Here is a 19,724-nt window from a genome sequence, read left to right as displayed (position 1 = left end):
AATCCACCACAAATGTCAATCATGGAGCAGTCTGAAGGAAGGCAACCTCTTTATGCAACTAGCAGTGATGTATCACACAGACATCTCTGTGACAAAGTCTGATAGAAATCTAGGATTAAAGTATGGGTGGGGTGGGGTTGGGGGAACATTTTGATTTCTTCTGCACCTTTTGGGGGAGAAGGGTATGAAGTGAAATTTGGTTAAGATGGACCACATTAGTATTTATGGATAGGCATCATTGGACCATCCTGCCTGTCAAAAAACTGGAGGCTCTCTAGAATCATACCATGGAATATTAAACATGTTGGTAATTTACATCTCTTACCTCCACTTCATCACCCTCTGTTACATCTTTGTTGTAATCTGCAGGAGGAGGCAGTCGCACATCACTGAATGGTATCTGTCTCTCAGGCTGCCAGCTGCAAAGAGCAAGGCATTAAGATCATTGCAATACAAAGCAAAGCCGTTTAGAATGGTTAAATGTCTCTGCCAACAAAACAAATCTTTTTCTAACACTTATGAGCCTCTGCCAAAACCTGCTACGTTATGCTTTGTCAAAACAATCACATTGCTTGCCACAATACAAATGTGCCCGCATATATGAACAATGTATTTATAGGATGGTAAACAAGTCATCAATGTGGCCACATGGTAGTGAAGAAAGTAGTGAATTTTAGGGAGACGAGCCAGATTTAAATTGGTCTTGTGTATATCAATAGTGGGGCATTTTTCAAAAAAGCTAATGCAAAGACTTCCACAGGTCAACGCATGGACCCACTAGCACAAATCTAGGATGAAAACATTTCACTCACAGTAGTTACTACTGTACTCCCATTCCATAGTCTTGTTTCATCCATACTTTTGAGAAATGCCGTCTTAAGGGACAAGAGGGGAGTTTATTTTTTTTAAAATTTATTTTACTAGTACCTAAAGACATAAATCCTTTCATGATAAGCAAAGACAAGTGCATGCACAGCCACAGTCTACCTCCCAAAGCCCTGCACCTTAGTCCTTTTCCATGCATTTAAGGTCCAGTATTCACTAAATTGAGTAACTTTCACTTGTATGTGCACTTACTCCAAACTTTATGGAGATTTCCAGGTACTGAAGGGAGGATGGAAAGATTCCAAAAAAATAAATAAATGTGCACTAGAACCTGAAAGAAGTGTGTCTGCAACACAACTGCCATCTGATTGGAAGGCCCCCCTTTGGTATCTTCAACTAAGACATAACTATGCCCTACTATTTTAGGAAGACCAAGCAGCAGTTGTGAGCACTAACATCTGTTTTTTATTCCATCCACTTGTTGCAAGTCGGTTCTCGGTTTTGTGTCCTAGTCAAATAGAGCATTCTCCCCTTGTAACTTTGTTTCAGTGAATTAGCTTGCTTTCCTGAATAGACAGCCTACTTATTCCATCTCCTTACTTTTCCTTGTGAGACTCTGCGCTCACATGCTACTATGCCTCGTACTCATAGGTTATTTATATTACAAAGTTATCAAATCAACTAAGCAGTAGTGTTCAAGAATGCTGACAGAGTACCATGTGGCTGCTTTAGCAATGATCTATCACAGAACATACTGTTGAAAAGTGACAATTGGACATACAACATGGGCATGAAGCCCTTTCAATTCATTGAATAATTGAGCCAATTGGCTCTGAACCACAAACGCCTCACTTCTTGTCCTCCTCTTGCTTGGCAACATGGTTCTTCTCAGACAGAAATCTGAAACCACAGCAACTCATCACTTCCCTTGATAAGACTGCCACACTCCACCTCAGCCACCTTCCACCATTAGCAGGGTGCCTTACTACACTAGCCCAATTATAGGACTTCCACTTTACTACGTCATCCCACCTGAATAGATTCTCAACCAGCACTCGACATTTCCCATAACTAGCCTCTTTGGCAGATCTAGAAGGTTGCCTCACAATTTAACCAAATGCAACTTAGCTGATCTATTTTGGACAATTTGACCACTTTTCATCACAAAAATAGCAGCGGGGGGTGTGTGTCCCCATTAACCCTCTCCAAGCCCCTGGCAACACCTGTAGTCTATATATATAAAAACCTAAACTTACCATCTGCAGGTTTGTGGTTTTTAAAAATTTGGCAGAGTCGCACTTCGGAAAATACCACTTAGGCGCATAGCACACCTTCTGCTACATCTCATTTTCATTCATCTACCCTACTCGAATTTCCTACCCCAAGACTCAGTCTATCTCCAATGTGGCCCGTTTTAAAAAAACGGCAGTTCACAATCAACTCCTGTCACTCAAAGGTGCACAAGTGTTCAGCTGGTATTCTCCTGCTCCCTCAATAAACCCCATTTCCGCCAACACATCTTTGTACATACTACTCATGTTGCTGCCATAGGTAAATCATCCATGTTATATATACTTTTACATTTCAATACTGTCCGCTCTTCCTGTCGCATGGCCTTACCACATACATTTTGTTTCTGCCATTGCTACTTTATTCCTTTCCATTGGCAAATATATCAGACATGGAGTTCCAATGTACTGACCTTCTTGTCAAAGTCCTCCTTGCTGTCCTATTACATAGGTGGCCTTGGACGAACCTCAAGTGTCCAATAGATGGTTCAAGGGTTTTTAGTAAGAGCACTTTAAAATTACCTTCACAATGTTCTACAGACTTGATGTTTTCAACTGGTCCCTCAACCTCATGTCTGCTCCCTCCACCCTAATCCAGGCTTCACCACCAGCCAAGGTTTTCTCAGTCCTTTGTGAACGGTGGCCTCTACGGTTTAGTCTATACTCTCTAAAATGGGAGGCTTAAAGGCCAAGGCCTTATTTAACAGAATCTCTCCAAAATATTTTAAGAATTCCACCCTTCCAAGAATGGTCTCTGTGCTTTTCAGAATGGTTTCCTTCTTTACCACTACTCCCCGTCTCATCTCCATTTCTTTTCTCTCTCTCCCTTCTCTCTCTGCCACTAATGTTAATATGGACTTCCAAAATCCACCCTTGGTGGTAAGATTTTGTGAAGCTGCTCCATTTGTGTTAAACAGGGAAAACACTCAGCGGTTAGCCAAAACCCAATGAAGGTAAGGTAGCTGAGCTGTCAAGTCTCAGCATATGTGTGAGTAGTCTAGGTATACACAACACCAATAATTCTGTTTAGACAGTAAGCATATTACATTTATTGGGCCTATAGATACACATTAAGCATATCATATAAAAATCACATAAGTATTGCCACACAAAACCATAAGAAAAGCATGACATACATACTCCTCTTTCTGATCCTTATATCTGCTTAGATTCACATGCCTTGCGCAGCCCCAAGTGGTTGGTGCAGAGTATTACAGGATTCATTTATATTTCGAAAAGTGATGTGAACTGGGCATTCCCGTAAAACCATCCCTACTGTGACGTGTACTGTACCCATGATCCTTCATGCGTAGAGGTCAGATTGTGTTTTTCCCCCCACCATCAGGTTGATTGCACTCTGTGGATTTGAACGGATTTAGCGCGTGTAGCCTTGTCGCAGGGTGTAGTCTTGTGTATAGGCGCGTTATAAATGCTATATCATAAGTCTCCATAGCAGAGCGTGACGCTTGACATTCAGAGAAAGAGGTCTGGCCTACAGAAACCCTCAATTTTCCGATTCGAAATCTCTTCGGCTTCTGATTTGAAACCAGGGCTGTCCTGTTCTGGCTCGCGTTCCTCAGCCCCATCGAGATGCCTCAGCTTCCATTGCGAATGTCGTCCAGCGTTTGGACTGCCAATCTTAGTGTTTTAGGCTTAAAAAGCGCACACAACAAGCATTTCTGTTCCCGGTGGTCCCTTGGAAGGCAATAATTGCAGACTGTGGGTCTTTCCACAAAAACTTAGTTGCACGCGCGACAGATTTTTAAAGGGGGCATTATCCAAGTTGAAAGCTGGTGGACATCAAGATAAGCATTATTGGGATAATTTAAGGAGAGAGTCTCCCTGACTAATGGCCTCCACTAGATCCCAGTTTCACCATTAGGGGAATAGAACTGCATGTGAATCAGTTACCAGTGCAATAAAGGGGAGTAGTCATATGCAAGGAAAAATGGGCAGAACATACATAAGAACACTTCCCTCAATCTAAAATGTCCCAAAAGTAACCAGTTGCAAAGTATAGCTTCTTCAGGTGAGTATGCAAAAAATATGCAGTGGGGTTGTGGTGGTGCCGTTAAAGTTTTCAAAGTTAAATACGTTTCTGAGATTCAGGTAAGTAATCCACTCAATCCAGTTCACTAGGGTAGCCCTAGGAAAGGATTCTTAGTCCCGATCCCACCACCACAGGTCAAGGCAGAGTAATTGAGGATTAGGACTTTGCACCCTATTTTACCTTATGCAGCACAGGGCGGGACAGAAACTGATAAGTTAACTTTACCCTTTGTTAAAATGGATTTCTAAAATCTGGTGGACATATTTCAGGAGGCCACCCTAGTTACAGTGAAGGAACAAGTTACTTACCTGTAACTGTTGTTCTCCAGCATGGGTCTGGCATGGATTCACATGCTCATGAAGATTCCCCCTCGTCAGGCTGGGAATCCTCGGTAAAGAAAAAAATCAGTATCAGTTTCGTTTTTGATCTGTCTTTCTCGGTAGTAACCAATCACTGGTCTCTGGGTCATACTGCCCCCAGCCAATGACTGCCCTCTCCCTAAGCCCCGCCCCTGGCAGCCATCTTCAGATTTGGTAGCACGCAAAGTGGCAGTATGACCAAGTGAAGAGCCGTAGAGGGGCAGGAGACCAATGCTGGAGAACAGTTACAGGTAAGTAACTTGTTCCTTCTCCAGCATGGAGTCTTGCATGGATTCACATGCTCATGAATATAAGAATAAATAGCAGTTCACATGCACAACCACGAGAGGTGGCAAGGCTCAACATTAAGCATTACATAACATTTAAGCATCTCTTACCTCCTCACCAGGCTCACCTTAAGCGAACAGGTTGCGCAGCACTGCCTGGCCGACTCTGGACTCCTCCCTGAAATCCCAGTCGACGCAGTAGAATCTCGTGAAGGTGTGCGTCGACCTCCACGTAGCAGCCCTGCAGATGACCAGCAGGGGCACACCAGACAAGAACGCTGTGGTAGCAGCGATCGCTCTGGTCGAGTGGGCTCTTGGACGGCCGGGCAACGGTCGGTTTGCCAACCGATGACAATGCATGATGCAGCCGGAGAGCCATCTGGAAATGGAAGCCTTCGAGAGAGCCTTCCATTGGTTCACAGGTCCAAAGTTCACAAACAGCTGTGATGTCTTCCGAAAACTCTTCGTTCGGCCACGTAGAACTTCAGTGCTCTAACCACATCCAGCGAGTGCAAAGTCCTCTCGGCCGGAGATGAAGGCGACGGGAAGAAAACAGGTAACACCAAGGGCTTGTTGAGGTGGAAGTCTGACGGCACCTTCGGCATAAACGAGGGGTGCGTCCTCAGCACCACCCTCGTGAAAATATAAGTATGGAGGCTTGCAGGATAGGGCCTGGATCTCTCCCACTCGCTGTGCGGAGGTGATGGCCACAAGAAACGCAGTCTTCCACGACAGGAATTTCAGCGGCGCCGAATGCAGGGGCTCGAATGGCACCCCCATGAGCCTGGTCAGCACCACGTTGAGTTCCCACGCCAGGGCAGGGGACTTCACCGGCGGGAACGATCGGAACATTCCCTTCATAAATTCCTTCACCAGGCGATGGGACCACAAGGACGCCCGTCCTGTGGTTCTGGTGTATCGGGAAATCACAGCCAGACGTATCTTGATGGAGGGGTGAGCCAGTCCAGCCTTGGCCAGCGACAGTAGGTACGGCAGCACTTGAGGGGCCGTAATCCGTAGAAGGTTAATCTTCTGTGCACGGCACCAAACAGAGAACCTCTTCCACTTATGTCCGTAGCACGAGAGTTGAGGACGCCCTGGCTTTTGCAAGGACCTCTCTGCAGTCAGCCGGGATATCGTACCCTCCAAACTCTAGCGCTGCAGGAGCCAGGCCTGCAAGTTCAGCGACTCCGGGTCGTGATGAAGAATGGCGCCTCCTTCTCTGGAGAGAAGATCCGTGTCCGTCGGCAGCTTGACTGGTGGGGACGGTGACAAGTCCAGAAGGTCCGGGAACCAGATCTGTCTCGGCCACGTCGGTGCGACCAGGATCATCCTGCACCGGGACCTCTTGAGCTGGTTGATGAGTCGGAGCAGCAACGGCAACGGAGGGAGCGCATAAAGGAACAGGCCTTCCCAGGGGAACGAGAAAGCATCGCCCATGCTCCTCGTCTGGGGAAACCTGCTGGCGAACCTCTGGCACTGGAGTTCTTCGCCGTCGCGAAAAGGTCAATCTGGGGTTTTCCCCCCATCATTGGAAGAGTCGATCTACTTGATCCTGACGTAGTTCCCACTCGTGGCACGAGCACAGCTCCCTGCTGAGTGAGTCGGCGATGGTGTTTTTTATCCCTGCCAGATGAAAGGGCACCAGAAACATCCCTTGGGCGACGGCCCAATGCCACAGATCCTGGGCTTCCTTGGAGAGGGCTGAGGATCTGGTTCCTCCCTGCTTCCGGATGTAGAACATCGTGGTGGTGTTGTCGGTGAAAATTCTCACCACCTTGCCCTTGAGGGACGGGAGAAAGGACCCGAGGGCCTAGAACACTGCTCGGAGCTCCAGGATGTTGATATGGAGCTTCTCCTCCAGGAGCCAAACGCCTCTTGCGTGAAGATCTCCGGTGTGTGCTCCCCACCCTTCCAGGGAGGCATCCGTTGTCACCGTTATCTGGTGGGATGGGGTCTGAAAGTCTGTGCCCGCCGTCAGATGAGCGCGGGTGTCCCACCACCGGACAGCTCGTCGGAAGGTCTCGAGCGGAATCCCGTCCTCGAAGCTGCCCGTCGCTTGGATCCAGCGGGAGTCGAGGAACTCTTGCGGAGGACACATCCGAAGCCTGCACAGGCGCACAATATATATGCAGGACGACATCATCCCGAGGAGGGACTTGATGGACCTCACCCTAGCCACGTCCGAGGCCAGCAGGCGCCGCACCTTGCCCAGGATGGCCTTCGTCCTTTCTTCCGACGTTGAGGCCAGGCGCGCCACTGTGTCGAGCTTTGCTCCCAGAAACAGTGCGACTTGCGATGGGACCAGGTGGGATTTGGGACAGTTGGAGAATACCAGGTCCGAGAGCAGCTGGACGGTCTTTGCTGTGCATTCCGCGCCGCTACCGGTGCGAGGCACTTGGTGAACACCCTGGGTGCCGACTTCAAACCGAACGGGAGGGCCTTGAACTGGTAGCGCCATCCTTGGACTACGAACCTGAGGAACTTTCGGTGACCTTTCAGAATGGGGATGTGGAAGTACGCATCCTCCAAATCCAACGATGACAGGAAATCGTCCTCATCCAGTTGTTCCAGTACGTGCTGGACGGTGACCATCCGGAATTTCTGTGCCTTGATGCATTTGTTCAGCCGTCGCAGGTCCAGGATGGGGTGCCATCCTCCCGTCTTCTTTTTCACTAGGAAGTACCTTGAGTATACTCCTGAGCCCCCGAGCTTCTTCGGGACGAGCTCGATGGCACCTTTTCTGAGCAACGCCCTCACCTCCAAGAGTAGTTGAGGGACGTGATTTTCTTTCCTGACCACGGGTGGAATGCGGGGGCACTTTTTTAGAAACTCGAGGGCGTGCCCTTGGGCATCCAGCACCCAACTGTCGGAGATGGACTCCCACACGCTGACGAACTTCGCCAGCCGGCCTCCCACCGGAGTGCTTCGGTGGGGGCCCGACCCCGCTGTCAGTTCACTTGCCTCGTCCTCTATAGGCTTCCTGCGATGAGGAGTGAGCCGCTTGGCGGTACGTAAAGGAGCCACCGCCGAATCCCTTGGAGGCACCCTGCTTGCCTCCGGCGCTCTGAAAGGACAGCCTCCGTTGCCGGAGAACACCTAGGGCCCTAGCAGTCTCTGTGTCCGCCTTGATGGCTTGGAGGGACTCATCCACCGTGTTCCCAAACAGGTTGTTCCCGTCGAACAGCATGTCCAGAACCTTGGCTTGCACATCCTGGCGGAAATCCGTCGCCTTGAGCCAACCTCGTCGTCTAAGGCAAACGCCGTTGCCTAGCTGGCGGAAACCGGTGTCGGCAATGTCTGTTACCACCGTAATGGTGTGGTCCGACGCCACTTCGCCTTCTTGCGAAATCTCCAGGGCCTCGGCCCCCTTGTCATCCGGTAGGAAGTCCAACAGGGGGGGCGATCTTGTACCATAACTCCCTGTCGTAGCGGGCCACGATCGCGAGGGCGTTGGCCGCCTTAATCGCTGCCGCCGATGAGATAACTAGTCGTCCCATTGCGTCCAGCTTCTTCCCTTCGTCGTCCGGCGGGGAAGTTGACGGTGAGACCGACGGGCCACACCCCCCCCCACCCGCTTTCTTCTTGGCCGCCGTTGAGACGACCGAGTCCGGGGTAGGTTGTGCCCTAAGGCACAGAGGGGCCGCGTCGGGAACCCGGTACTTCTTCTCGTACCGATCCTTCTTGGCAGGCGTCGCAGACGGGTTCTTGAGAAGGGTGAGACCCTCGTCCCAGATGTCATCCAGCAGAGGCACGGCAAGGACTGACTTCCTCCTGGTCTCGCGCCGTTGGTAAAGGAAACCTTCCTTCTCTTCGGGGCAAAGCTGAAAAAGTTTGGATGCCCTGCCGATCATTGCGTGGAAAGATCAGATCTCATCGGACGGGGAGGCCCGGTCTGGTGATGGGAGCTCCGTCCCATCATCACCGCCGTAGTCGTCGGTACCCGTCGTGGCCTTGTCTGTTCCTGTGTCATCCCCAGGAACGGGGGACGTGGGTAAAGGGCGAGCAGGCCGCGAGGGCTGAGAAGGCGGGGCTGGGTGGGTCCGTCTTCTCTTGTTCGAGGGGGCTTTCTGCCGGGACCGGCTCTGGTTCCTCCGTCGGACCTGGTACCAGGTCCTCTGTCGGTGGTAAGGTGTCATGACGCCTACCCCCGGGCATCCAGACCAAGCCCCTCAGCCCCGGGAGCAGGCATCCAGATATTTATTAAAACCCCAGCAGCCCCGGCTAGAGGCTGTCTGGGTTCAGTCCTGGCGCCATAGGCGCCAGGCTCATAGACATTACTTACCTCATGCAGGCCATGCTGCAACTGAATCCAAGCCAACGTGAGGCTTGGATGGGACTATTTTGTTACAGGGACTATTTTGACGACTCCCTTGAAAGAGGCCTTGGCCGGGTGAATCAAGGCCTTCACCACCTTAGGCGCGCTTGAGTCCTTCACCTTGGGGGTAGGGTCACCGCCTCGCTCCCCCTCGGCCGAATCCTTCGAGATCGACCGGGGCCTCTCCAGAGGCTTACCCGGGTTCTCGGATTTCCTCTTCCCCGAAACAGAGCGTTGGCTCGTGGTTGATGGTGCCGGGGAAGGCACGCCCTGCCTAGCAGCCGAAGAGCCCGACCGTTCGACGCTCCCGGTGCCCATGGACTCGCGGTGCTTTGCCTTCTGTTGGGCCCCCGTCGCTGGGGCGCCCTCACAGGACTTCAAAGACCGCTCGGACTTCTTCTTCTCACCTGACGGACCCCTTCCTTCCAGCCAGTTGGAGAAACGATTGTGTCGGTCCCTGATGGTCCGTTCCGATATGTTCCTGCAAAACGCACAGTCCTTCTCCAAGTGCATTTTGTCCTCAAGAAGGCAGTAGAGACATTTCGAATGCTCGCCCTCCTTGAACACATTCTGTAGCTGGCATCCAGGGCAGACCTTGAACAGCTTTCCGGGCGTCGAGCTTCCTTTCTCCTGGGCCATGTTCGGGTAGGCCGCAGAAACTTCTGGAATCCTCCAAGAAGCGTAACTCGACAAAATCACCACCCTTGAGGGGCGTAGAAAAATCCGGCATGGATTCCCGATAATCGGATGTAGAGACGGTGGAGCTTGAGGCTCTATTTGACCAAAAAATGAGAAATTCTCTTTGAAAAAGTGCAAAAACGCAGCAAAAGCTCGAGAGCTAAACACGAGGACTCCCAACACTTGAGCGTGCAGTAAAAATCTGAAGATGGCTGCCAGAGGCGGGGCTTAGGGAGAGGGCAGTCATTGGCTGGGGGCAGTATGATCCAGAGACCAGTCATTGGTTACTACTTAGAAAGAGATCAGAAACGAATCTGATACTGATTTTTTTCTTTACCGAGGATTCCGAGCCTGACAGGGAATATTCATCTGCATGTGAATCCATGCCAGACCCCATGCTAGAGAACAGGGGAAATCGGAGCGGTTAGCCAAACCTAATCAAAGATTGCATGGAGAGTGGTCAAGGTGTAGTCTTGTGAGTGTGGTCAGAGGTCCACAATGAGTCCACACAGTGATACACACAATAATTCTGTTTAGACAGGCAAGTACGAACACAGATCCTGAAGAGCTTTTGAGGCAATCACTATATCTTCCCACTGACCGCTTGCCTGACACCATTGGTTCGAGAGCAACTCCTTAATGGGGCGCATGTGCAGATGGAGGTGTTGAACCAGGAAGATGCAGGATGTTATCCCTAGTAGCTGCATGGCTTTTCATACAGTTATCCGGTGATTGGTTACATACTGATGGATCCAGAACACATGTTTTTAACCCTCTCATTGGAGGGGAAGATGAGACTGTCTTCTGTCCGAATTAGTGCTCCTAGAAACTGTTTGACTTTACTGGGTACCAGAATTTACCTCGTTGATTGAGAATCCCAGATTGAAAAGGAGATCTACTGCCTTTTGAGTGTTCTCCAGACACGTTTTGTACGAGTCTCCGGTTAGGAGCCAGTCGTCCAGCTAAGGGAACACTTGAATGGATTGCCTGCTCAGGTGACCTGCGGCCACTGCTAGTACCTTTATAAATACCCTTTGAGCCAAGGCATAGCCAAAAGGAGAGTACCTTGAACTGATAGTAAGCATTTACTATCTTGAACCTGAGGTACTGTCTGTGCGCTGGCAACACTGAAATATGAAAGTATGCATCTTTCATTTCCAGTGTAGCCATGTAATCCCCCTGCTGTAGAAGTGGGATTGCCTCCTGTAGAGTTGTCATCCTGAACTTCTGAGGTTTGGCATACTTGTTGGCAGGACAGAGATCTAAAGCAGGGCGCATGGTTATACCTTTTTGGGTACAAGGAAGTAAATTTAATAAATGCCCTCGTTTACCTGGAGATCTGGGGCGACCTAGATCGCTACTTTTTGTAGTAGGATCTGGACCTCTTCTTGCAGGATTTGTAGATGTTCCGGTCGGTGACAGCCGTATGCTCTTGGGTGGATGATATTGGGGTGGTTGCAGGAATTCTATACAGTAACCGCCGCTGACTGTTTTGAGTACCCACTGATCCGAGGCAAGGCCATCCCATGCATGGGTGGAAAGTACTCTTTTCTGCACCTTTACTTCAGTTTTAATGGACCCACAAACATTTTGCTTTTATTTTTGATCCTGGCCTGTACTTTTTACAGTGCAGTGAAGCCTTAAGCTTCACTACACTGTCTTTTGCTCATCTGTTATGGGGACACTGACAGGTCCTTCGGGCTGTCGGTACTGGGAAACATTGTTTCCCTTAGTCTTGTTACATGGTTACTACTTTTAGTAACTTATCACTTGTGTTAACATTTAATCATTGTACAATGCATCTTACAATGAAGTACAACGGGTACACTTCTGTTTTTCCCCTAGACTAACTCAAAGGATTTGTGGTTACTCTAGATGTGCTAAATAGACAAGCTGGTGGCAGCAGTGACTTACCATTTGTTGGTGCTTTTTGTTTTAGCCTTACCACGTTTAGCTACTAACAAGTGGCTAGTGACCAAACGTGGCCATGCTACAAGGTTTTTCGCTTATCCTTTGGCCATTTTATCTTTTAGCCTTCTTCCTGGCATGTGAGGGCCAGGAAAATCCTTATATGAACTGCCAGTGCCCTGGAAAGCAGGGCCTTTACGCAGGCTACTGGAGGGCTATGTGTTTTTGCTGGCAGGATGTGGGCTGGGACGGTCTGGTCCCAATCCACAAACGGGTTTGAGTGCTCTGCCCGAGTGGTCCGGGACCACTGCTGGGGTGTGTGGGGGCTAGTTCTACTGTTGGCTAGTAGGAGTTTCTGCTCTTACCTGGCTTTTGGGATAAGAAGAGGTACCCTTTACCCACTCTAGAGAGATCCTGGAGAAACCTGAATAAGCCAAGACTTAAACCAGTGTCCCGTCTGAAGGAGGCTTGGTGACCAACTTCTGCTGCTGTCCTGGAAGAGCCTCGTCTTGCTGTCGATCTTCAGCAGTCGCGGGAGGAAGCTGAGACTCTTGTTTGTTTTATTATTTGTAATGCGCACCAGACCCAGGGGTATCAGGGCGCAGCAGTTACAAGAATATACGAAGCTCGGTTACAGTGAGATACATTCACAGAAGCAGGATACAGATATTTACAGAAATTACAGGCATTGTACAAGAAAGAAGAAGTTACCATCATGTGGATAGCTGGTAGGCAATTATTAGTTATGTTACAGTTACACAGGCATGGATCGTGCAACGTGCAGATTAGTAGTCAGTAGATTTTAACCACAAGTAGAAGGCAAGGAATTCCATAGTTTGGCCGCTTTAACAGGGAAATTATTGCCTCTAATCGTAGATAGTTTGAATCTGGGGATGGACGAGCAGTCCCGGTTTGCGGATATGGTTGGTCTTAGAGATGTCCGTTTGTGGAATCTCTCGGCGAGGTAGATAGGTACGGCATTGTTAAGAGATTTATGGGTAAGCGATGCAGTTTTTAGTAAGATTTGCCCAGAGCCAGTTCTGTCTTCTACTCTCAGAAATGTGCTCTCTTCTAGAGATACCCAAGGCCGCTCTAAGGGCATTGTTTTGTAGGGTTTGGACTCTTGTAATAATGGATTTGTTTGAACCTATGTACAATAATCCAGCCGTGACAGAATAAGGGCTCTGGCCAGGATGGTGCAGCGGCTGTTCGAGAGAAAGGGTTTACCAGTTCTAATGAGTTTACATGTGTACGCCATAGAGGACGCTAGCTTGTTGACCTAGTTAGAAAAGGATAGGGTAGAGTTGAGGTAAAAACCTAGTGTTTTTACCTCCTGGGCTACCTTGATGAGGTTACCATCAATTATGAAGGAGGAGTAGTCAGGTCCTCGTTTTTTTTTTTTAGGTTAGTGGGGGTACCCAAGATGATTTGTCATCATTCAAGCATAGACCATGCATGGCCATCCATGCCTGGGTGATGATGTACACTATTCACCAAGGCCAAATCCTTGTCGTAATCCCCTGTAAGTGGGAGGAGGATACGAGCATCATCTGCATAGTTCGTGCAGGTGATACCAAGACGGTCCAGATCATCGAAAAGGGGCTTGGTAAAGATATTGTAGGGTGTAGGGGAGACACAAGACCCCTGTGGCACACCACAGGTAATAGGTATGGGTCGGCCGCTGCTGAAGGCGAGAAGACTCATTGTTCTGCCGCTTAGGAAAGATCTAATCCAAGTTATGGCTTCTTTGGAGAAGTGTGCTGCTGAGTCGAGATGATTACATAGGACTGTATGATCAACCAAATCGAAAGCAGCTGAAAGGTCCAGGAGGAGAAGCAAAGCTGATTTACCACTGTCTCTAAGCTAGTCGACTTGGGTCTTGAGGTCGATGAGGGCAGTCTCCGTTCCATGTTGTGGCCGGAAACCTGACTGTCTAGCTCCTAACAGGTGGTGTAATTCCAAATGTTTGGATTTGCATGTAAGCCACCTTGTCTAGTATTGTTTAGAAGGATGGAGACTGTAGTAATTGGCCCATAGTTGGTGGGTGTTAGGAGACCTAAAGTAGTTTATTTTTATTTATTTTTTAGAAGAGGGAGTACCCACAATTCTTTGAGGTTGGTGGGGATGGTGCCAGTGGTAAAGGAGGCGTTAATGAGCTTGGATATGAAAGGTGAAAGGTCTCGAGCCGCATCCTTGATGAGTTGTGCCGGGCAGAGATCATCCTGGCAATTGGATGGTTTGAGAGACAATCATTCTTTCCACCTCGATGATAGATACTTTAGTGAAGTTAAAACGGGTGGGATGGACTTCCGCGGTGTTCGCAGATGTTTTAGGTGTGGGTGGAACATTTAAGAAAGCTTTTATTTTAGGATATTTTATTTTGCAAGGTAAATACTTTGTTGCGAGTGCATGTTGGATATCTGAGCACAATTTTTTATCTTTGCTGCAAGTGTCTGGTATTGCAATGGGAGTCTAATTCTTTAAGAATAGTAAATCCTTTTATATTGGAGTTGGCTTGGGAGATACTGGTGTCGTAAGATTTCCGTTTAGCAAGGCAGATTTCTTTTTTATACAGGGATGAAAGTTTGGTAAGCTTTAGTTTGTTGGCTTCCGATGGTAGTAGTTTCCATGCAGCCTCGCAATTTCTTTTTTGTTGCCTTAGGTTTTTTAGGAATGGTGTGAACCATTTGTTCAAATGTTTTTTTTGGCTTACTTGGTCTCAGTTTGAGAGGGGCGATCTGGTCTAAGGATTAAGCCATAATTTTGTTGTACTCATCGACCAATCTTTTTGGGTCAGTACTGTCCGGAAGTGTGTTAAGGGTTGGGATAATAGCAGGGATAAACCTATCCACTGTGATGCTCTTTATTTCTGGTTAAAGTGGGTGGAGCCCTGGGGGCAGGTATGGACGGGGGTCTATTGGTAGAGAGTGTGAATGAGAGCAGGTAGTTGCCGGTCCAGGTTTATGGTGAAGTGGAGAGGATATTGGCATGGCAGTTGTAATCTGCTACCCAAACTAATTTTCTCCCTTTGTTGTGAGTAGGGGTTTTGCTTCTTTGGGTAAGGCCAAATTCTGATAAGATGTTTGCCATTGCCAAGGCAGACTGATCCGAAGGGTCATTAAATCACAAGTTAAGGTCGCCCAGTAGTAGTACTTGCGTTGAGATTTTGAGGTTAATAGAGAGTATAGTATGGATATCTTCCTCAAACGACCCAGTTTGGCCCGGAGGGCGGTAGATCAAATGGATGTTAAGGGTCTGCGAGTTGATCAGGAGTAATTTGACTGAAAGAACTTCACATGATTGAATGTCATGGGGGGGCTAATCTCAGAGAGGCTACATTTACAGACAATGGCGATTCCTCCGCCTCTAGCCCCTTGTCTAGCCTGTCTTAAGATTGTATAACCATCGGGAACTGCTAACATAAGCATAGGGCCTGCTGCAGCGTGCAACCACGTCTCAGTAATGGCGAGGAAGTCTAGATTATAACTCAGAATTGCGTCAGCGATATCTGTTGCATGTGCTACTAGAGACCCAGATTTTTTTTTAGCTCCTTTAATAGGAGGGCTCATGAGGGCTTTGGTTGCTAAGAGGGTAGTTGGATGGTCTTTACATTTGAGGGTGCTGGGCTGTGAAATGTTTAGTCTTGGGAGGGCAGTTGTGGGTTAGCTTGGTACTTGTGATAGCTGGGTCAGAGAAAGTTTCCGGGGTCCTCTTTACTATGAGGGTGCGTAACGACCGGATAGGAGGCTCGTATAATTTGGCTAGTCTAGCTCCGAGACGGGTATTCCTAGATTCCGTTGTACAGGGATTGCTCGGGATTAGGCATTTCAGGTCTTTCGGAATTAAGGGCCTTTCGAATATGGTATTGTTAGGTAATACAGGGTATGTCATACTTGGGTTGTAGGTCAAAGGTTCGAAAACAAAAGGCTCAAATGTTTTTTTTGACAACAAAATAACCGAAAATAAGGGTCGAATTTTTCTATTGGGGGGTTGCTCCCCCAGCCACCCCGTTTTCTTTTTATAAATTACTTTTTATGTACACTAAACTTTAAAAAATTTAAATAAATGAGAAAAAAAACGACCTTTTTTCGGTCATTTTGGATTCGAACAAAAGGTCATTCGATCCTTTTGATTCGATCCTTTGACCGGACACCTCATACTTGGTGTATCCCCAGAGGCTAGTGTACGAGGTCTGACAAGGCAAAGTGTAAAACTCAATGTGAAAAGTGAGAAACTGACAGTTTGATTAGTGAGTGTAGTGAACATGCTAGGGCTTAGCGGGAGTGTCTGCTGACTGAGTGGACTGAGCCGTAGAAGGTGGTGGTAACCTAATGCATGTCCAAATGAGATAAGTCTGGGTATACTCACATTCTAAAGGAAAGTCACAATAGGCTAAATGCGGTGGTCAAATGGCTGTATGCAAAGGTCAAACGGAGAGGCACAGTGGGTTAAATGCAGAGGTCAAATGGAGAGGCACAATAGGCTAAATGCAGTAGTCAAATGGAGAGGCACAATAGGCTAAATGCAGTAGTCAAATGGAGAGGCACAATAGGCTAAATGCAGTCGTCAAATGGCTAAATGCAGAGGTCAAATGGCTAAATGCAGAGGTCAAATGGCTAAATGCAGAGGTCAAATGGCTAAATGCAGAGGTCAAATGGCTAAATGCAGAGGTCAAATGGCTAAATGCAGAGGTCAAATGGCGAGGCACAATAGGCTAAATGCAGTGACCAAATGGAGAGGCCCAAAAGGCTAAATGCAGTAGTCAAATGGCTAACTGCAGAGGTCATATGGAAGGGCACAATAGGATAGATGCAGTAGTCAGATGGCTAAATGCAGAGGTCAAATGGCTAAATGCAGAGGTCAAATGGCGAGGCACAATAGGCTAGGTGCAGTAGTCAAAAAGCTAGTATAATAAATGAAGTCTCAAATATTGCAACAGTGCACAGGTAGCTTTGGAATGACTGAGTGACTAACCATAGATAGTGGCAGCTAGCAAGCTAAGCTATAGAAACAAATATTGCTAGGCCGGTAGTCATAGGCAATGAGGTAATGTGGCTGGCGACAGTGCATAGGAGCCATGAGTAACTAATATGCTCAGCACAGCACCTGGTCGAGCCTTAGGTAGGCTGTTAACTGAAAGGAACAAAGTAACGTGCTACTAAAACAAAACATTTTTGTATCAGACAGTCATTGCGGACAGATGCATTATCAACATAGTATACACAAATATCACAGGTGGTTTACCTATGTAGTAATCAGGTGGTGTTTCACAAGGGTCTAGGTTGGTATCTTACCATGGTACAAGCGGGTATTTGCACTCATGCATGTAGATAAGTCTTAAAGTGTTAGCCAAATGTTCCTTGCGTCAAGGGAGCGGCAGAGTACAATGTTGTGCCAAATGCCCCGTGTGGACACGGATAGGCACAGGTAGTCTTTTTGCACCAGCCTTTGATGGAAGAGCCGGCTAGCGGCCTCCGGTTGCGGCCAAGGTAGGAAATACAGGCCGTGTCCAATCGGGCTCTCCTTAAGGTTGCTTAGCAACCGATGGCAGCAGTAAGGCCGGCAGCCATTTCTGGCGGCCGCACGTGGAAATAAGGAGTAAATATGCTCGAGAAAACGAGATGGCCCCAGATGGACCAGAGCCAAGGCTGTCGGGTACAGGGGGGCAGATGTACATGATACTAAGGGTCACTGGTTAAAGGAGTGTGGAGGGAACTTTGAATGCAAACAGGGGGCTCAGGAGTAAATTAATAATAAGGAGTTCACAGTATTCACTTTAAGCACTTCAGACTATGCAGTTTGCATGATCTACTTACAAATCCGCCTCCATCCGCAGACAGTAGATGGGCCTTAACAAGCCAGTCCTTCAATGGGTGTGGATGGAACACCTATTCCCGACGTCTGCTCGGTACCTTGCGAAGAGCCTTTATAAGTGCCCCGGGACTGCCCCGTGGCTGACCAGCTCTGAGCTTCTGGCCTTTTTGGCCCCAGACAAATTAGGGAAGGATATTGAAGCTAGGGCTAATTCTCTGAACCTGTAGTTCATTAAGTAATCTTTACTTTCCTTTACAGGGGTCTGATCTGTACCAAAACCCTACTCTAGTGACTGTAAATATGTAGTCTATTATTAGTGTTGGGTGATCCTTCTATCCGTTAGTAGTCGTTTTCATAATTTTTGGCCATAAATAAATATTTGTATACATAGTCCAAGTGTAATGTGCAACTCCCATTGTGTGCACTCATTATGGACCCTTTATAAGCTGGCCACCTCTTGAGGCTTAGCTTAGACCACTTGTCACTACTTTCAACTGGTTTGGCTACAGCTCCCAGAGTTGTCCCTGTCACAATATAGGTTGGCCTTCTATACATTCGTCCACCAGGCCAGAGTATAGAAAATCGGTCCTAACACTGGGTACAAGATGTTAAATCACCCCCCTACCGGGGAGACACGAGAGGAGACCTGCACCTCTGAGCCATTTGTTGGATGGGTCAGAGGAGCCTCTCGCTGCAGAGTTTATTTACTTATTTGCATTTATAAAGCGCTCACACAGCCCGTGGGCATCGAGGCGCTGTTACAAGGAAATGTCTTAATTGCAGAACATGAATTAATGTTTAGGTAAGAAGCTTGGTTACATTGGCTCTCATTTAAGTTACAATATGCATGAATGCTTACAGTGATGGTTGCACAAGGCAGCAGAGTTACATGTTGATCTGCAGTCATGCAACGGTTACAGTTGTTTGGTTAAGGACACCCAGGTCCGTAGGATATGGTTTTTATCCATGGTACGGCCTTAACAGTTGTGTGGGCAGTTTAGGCAAACAATCTAGTTTTGATTGCCTTTGCGGTAGGCGAGATGAAAGGGTTCAACTCTGATGGCCTGAGGTAGGGAGTTCCAGTGCCAGTGCCTGGAGACAATTAAGGGGAAGCTCGCGCCCCCGCCTCTGGCACGTTTAATCCTTGGAACAGGCAGTAGATTGGCGTGCAGTGTTCTTGTGCGTATCGTGGCATGAGGCAGGATGACTGAGGTATGGAGGTGCGGTGTGATGGATGCATTTATGCGTGATGGCGAGCGCTTTGAAGAGGGTGCGCTGTCGGACCGGAAACCAGTGCTTTTTTGTCTGGCTGCTGAGATGTTCTCTTTTGGAGATGCCCAGTGCTGCGTGCAGCGCATTATTTTGAGTAGTTGTCTAGATTTTTCATTGTGGTTCCTGAAAAGTACATTACAATAGTCCAATCTTGAGCCTATAATGGCTTGCGCAATTGTCAGGCAATTTTTGGTTGAGAGGAACGGTCTGGTGCCACAGAGGATTATGGAGTAATAGGCTGCAGAGGTGGCGATTGCGCTGACCTGTCTAGACATAGTGAGGTTGGAATCTAAGGAACAAGTTACTTACCTGTAACTGTTGTTCTCCAGCATGGGTCTGGCATGGATTCACATGCTCATGAATATTCCCCGTCGTCAGGCCGGGAATCCTCGGTATAGAAAAAAATCAGTATCAGTTTCGTTTCTGATCTGTCTTTCTCAGTAGTAACCAATCACTGGTCTCTGGGTCATACTGCCCCCAGCCAATGACTGGCCTCTCCCTAAGCCCCGCCCCCGGCAGCCATCCTCAGATTTGGTAGCACGTGAAGTGGCAGTATGACCAAGTGAAGAGCCGCAGAGGGGTAGGCGGGAGGGTTCGCATGTGAATCCATGCCAGAAACATGCTGGAGAACAACAGTTACAGGTAAGTAACTTGTTCCTTCTCCAGCATGGGGTCTGGCATGGATTCACATGCTCATGAATATAAGAATACATAGCAGTATACAAATGCACAACCACGGGAGGTGGCAAAAGGCTCAATATCAAGCGATACAACAACTCAACGTTAAGCAACTCTTACCTCCTCACCAGGCTCACCTTAGGCGAACAGGTTGTGCAGCACTGCCTGGCCGATTCTGGACTCCTCCCTGGAATCCCGGTCGACGCAGTAGAATCTCGTGAAGGTGTGCGTCGACCTCCACGTAGC

The 19,724-nt window shown here is 48.1% G+C and overlaps 1 protein-coding gene across 4 annotated transcripts in view; it reads right to left on the bottom strand.

Annotated features, from left to right (window-relative positions):
* FXR2 (FMR1 autosomal homolog 2) overlaps positions 1–19,724 on the bottom strand; it is a 903,897-nt gene that overhangs the window by 640,172 nt on the left and 244,001 nt on the right. For all 4 annotated transcript variants that reach the window (XM_069644549.1, XM_069644565.1, XM_069644574.1 and 1 more), the window contains exon 3: positions 326–419. In XM_069644549.1, coding sequence (XP_069500650.1) covers positions 326–419 — 94 coding nt within the window. The remainder of the gene's footprint in view (positions 1–325; positions 420–19,724) is intronic.

The sequence above is a fragment of the Ambystoma mexicanum genome, chromosome 1p (assembly GCF_040938575.1).
Source record: "Ambystoma mexicanum isolate Mex_15411 chromosome 1p, UKY_AmexF1_1, whole genome shotgun sequence".
In the NCBI taxonomy this organism is placed as follows: domain Eukaryota; kingdom Metazoa; phylum Chordata; class Amphibia; order Caudata; family Ambystomatidae; genus Ambystoma; species Ambystoma mexicanum.
The sequence above is the reverse complement of the archived record's forward strand: the minus strand, read 5'-3'. Positions and strand labels throughout refer to the sequence as shown.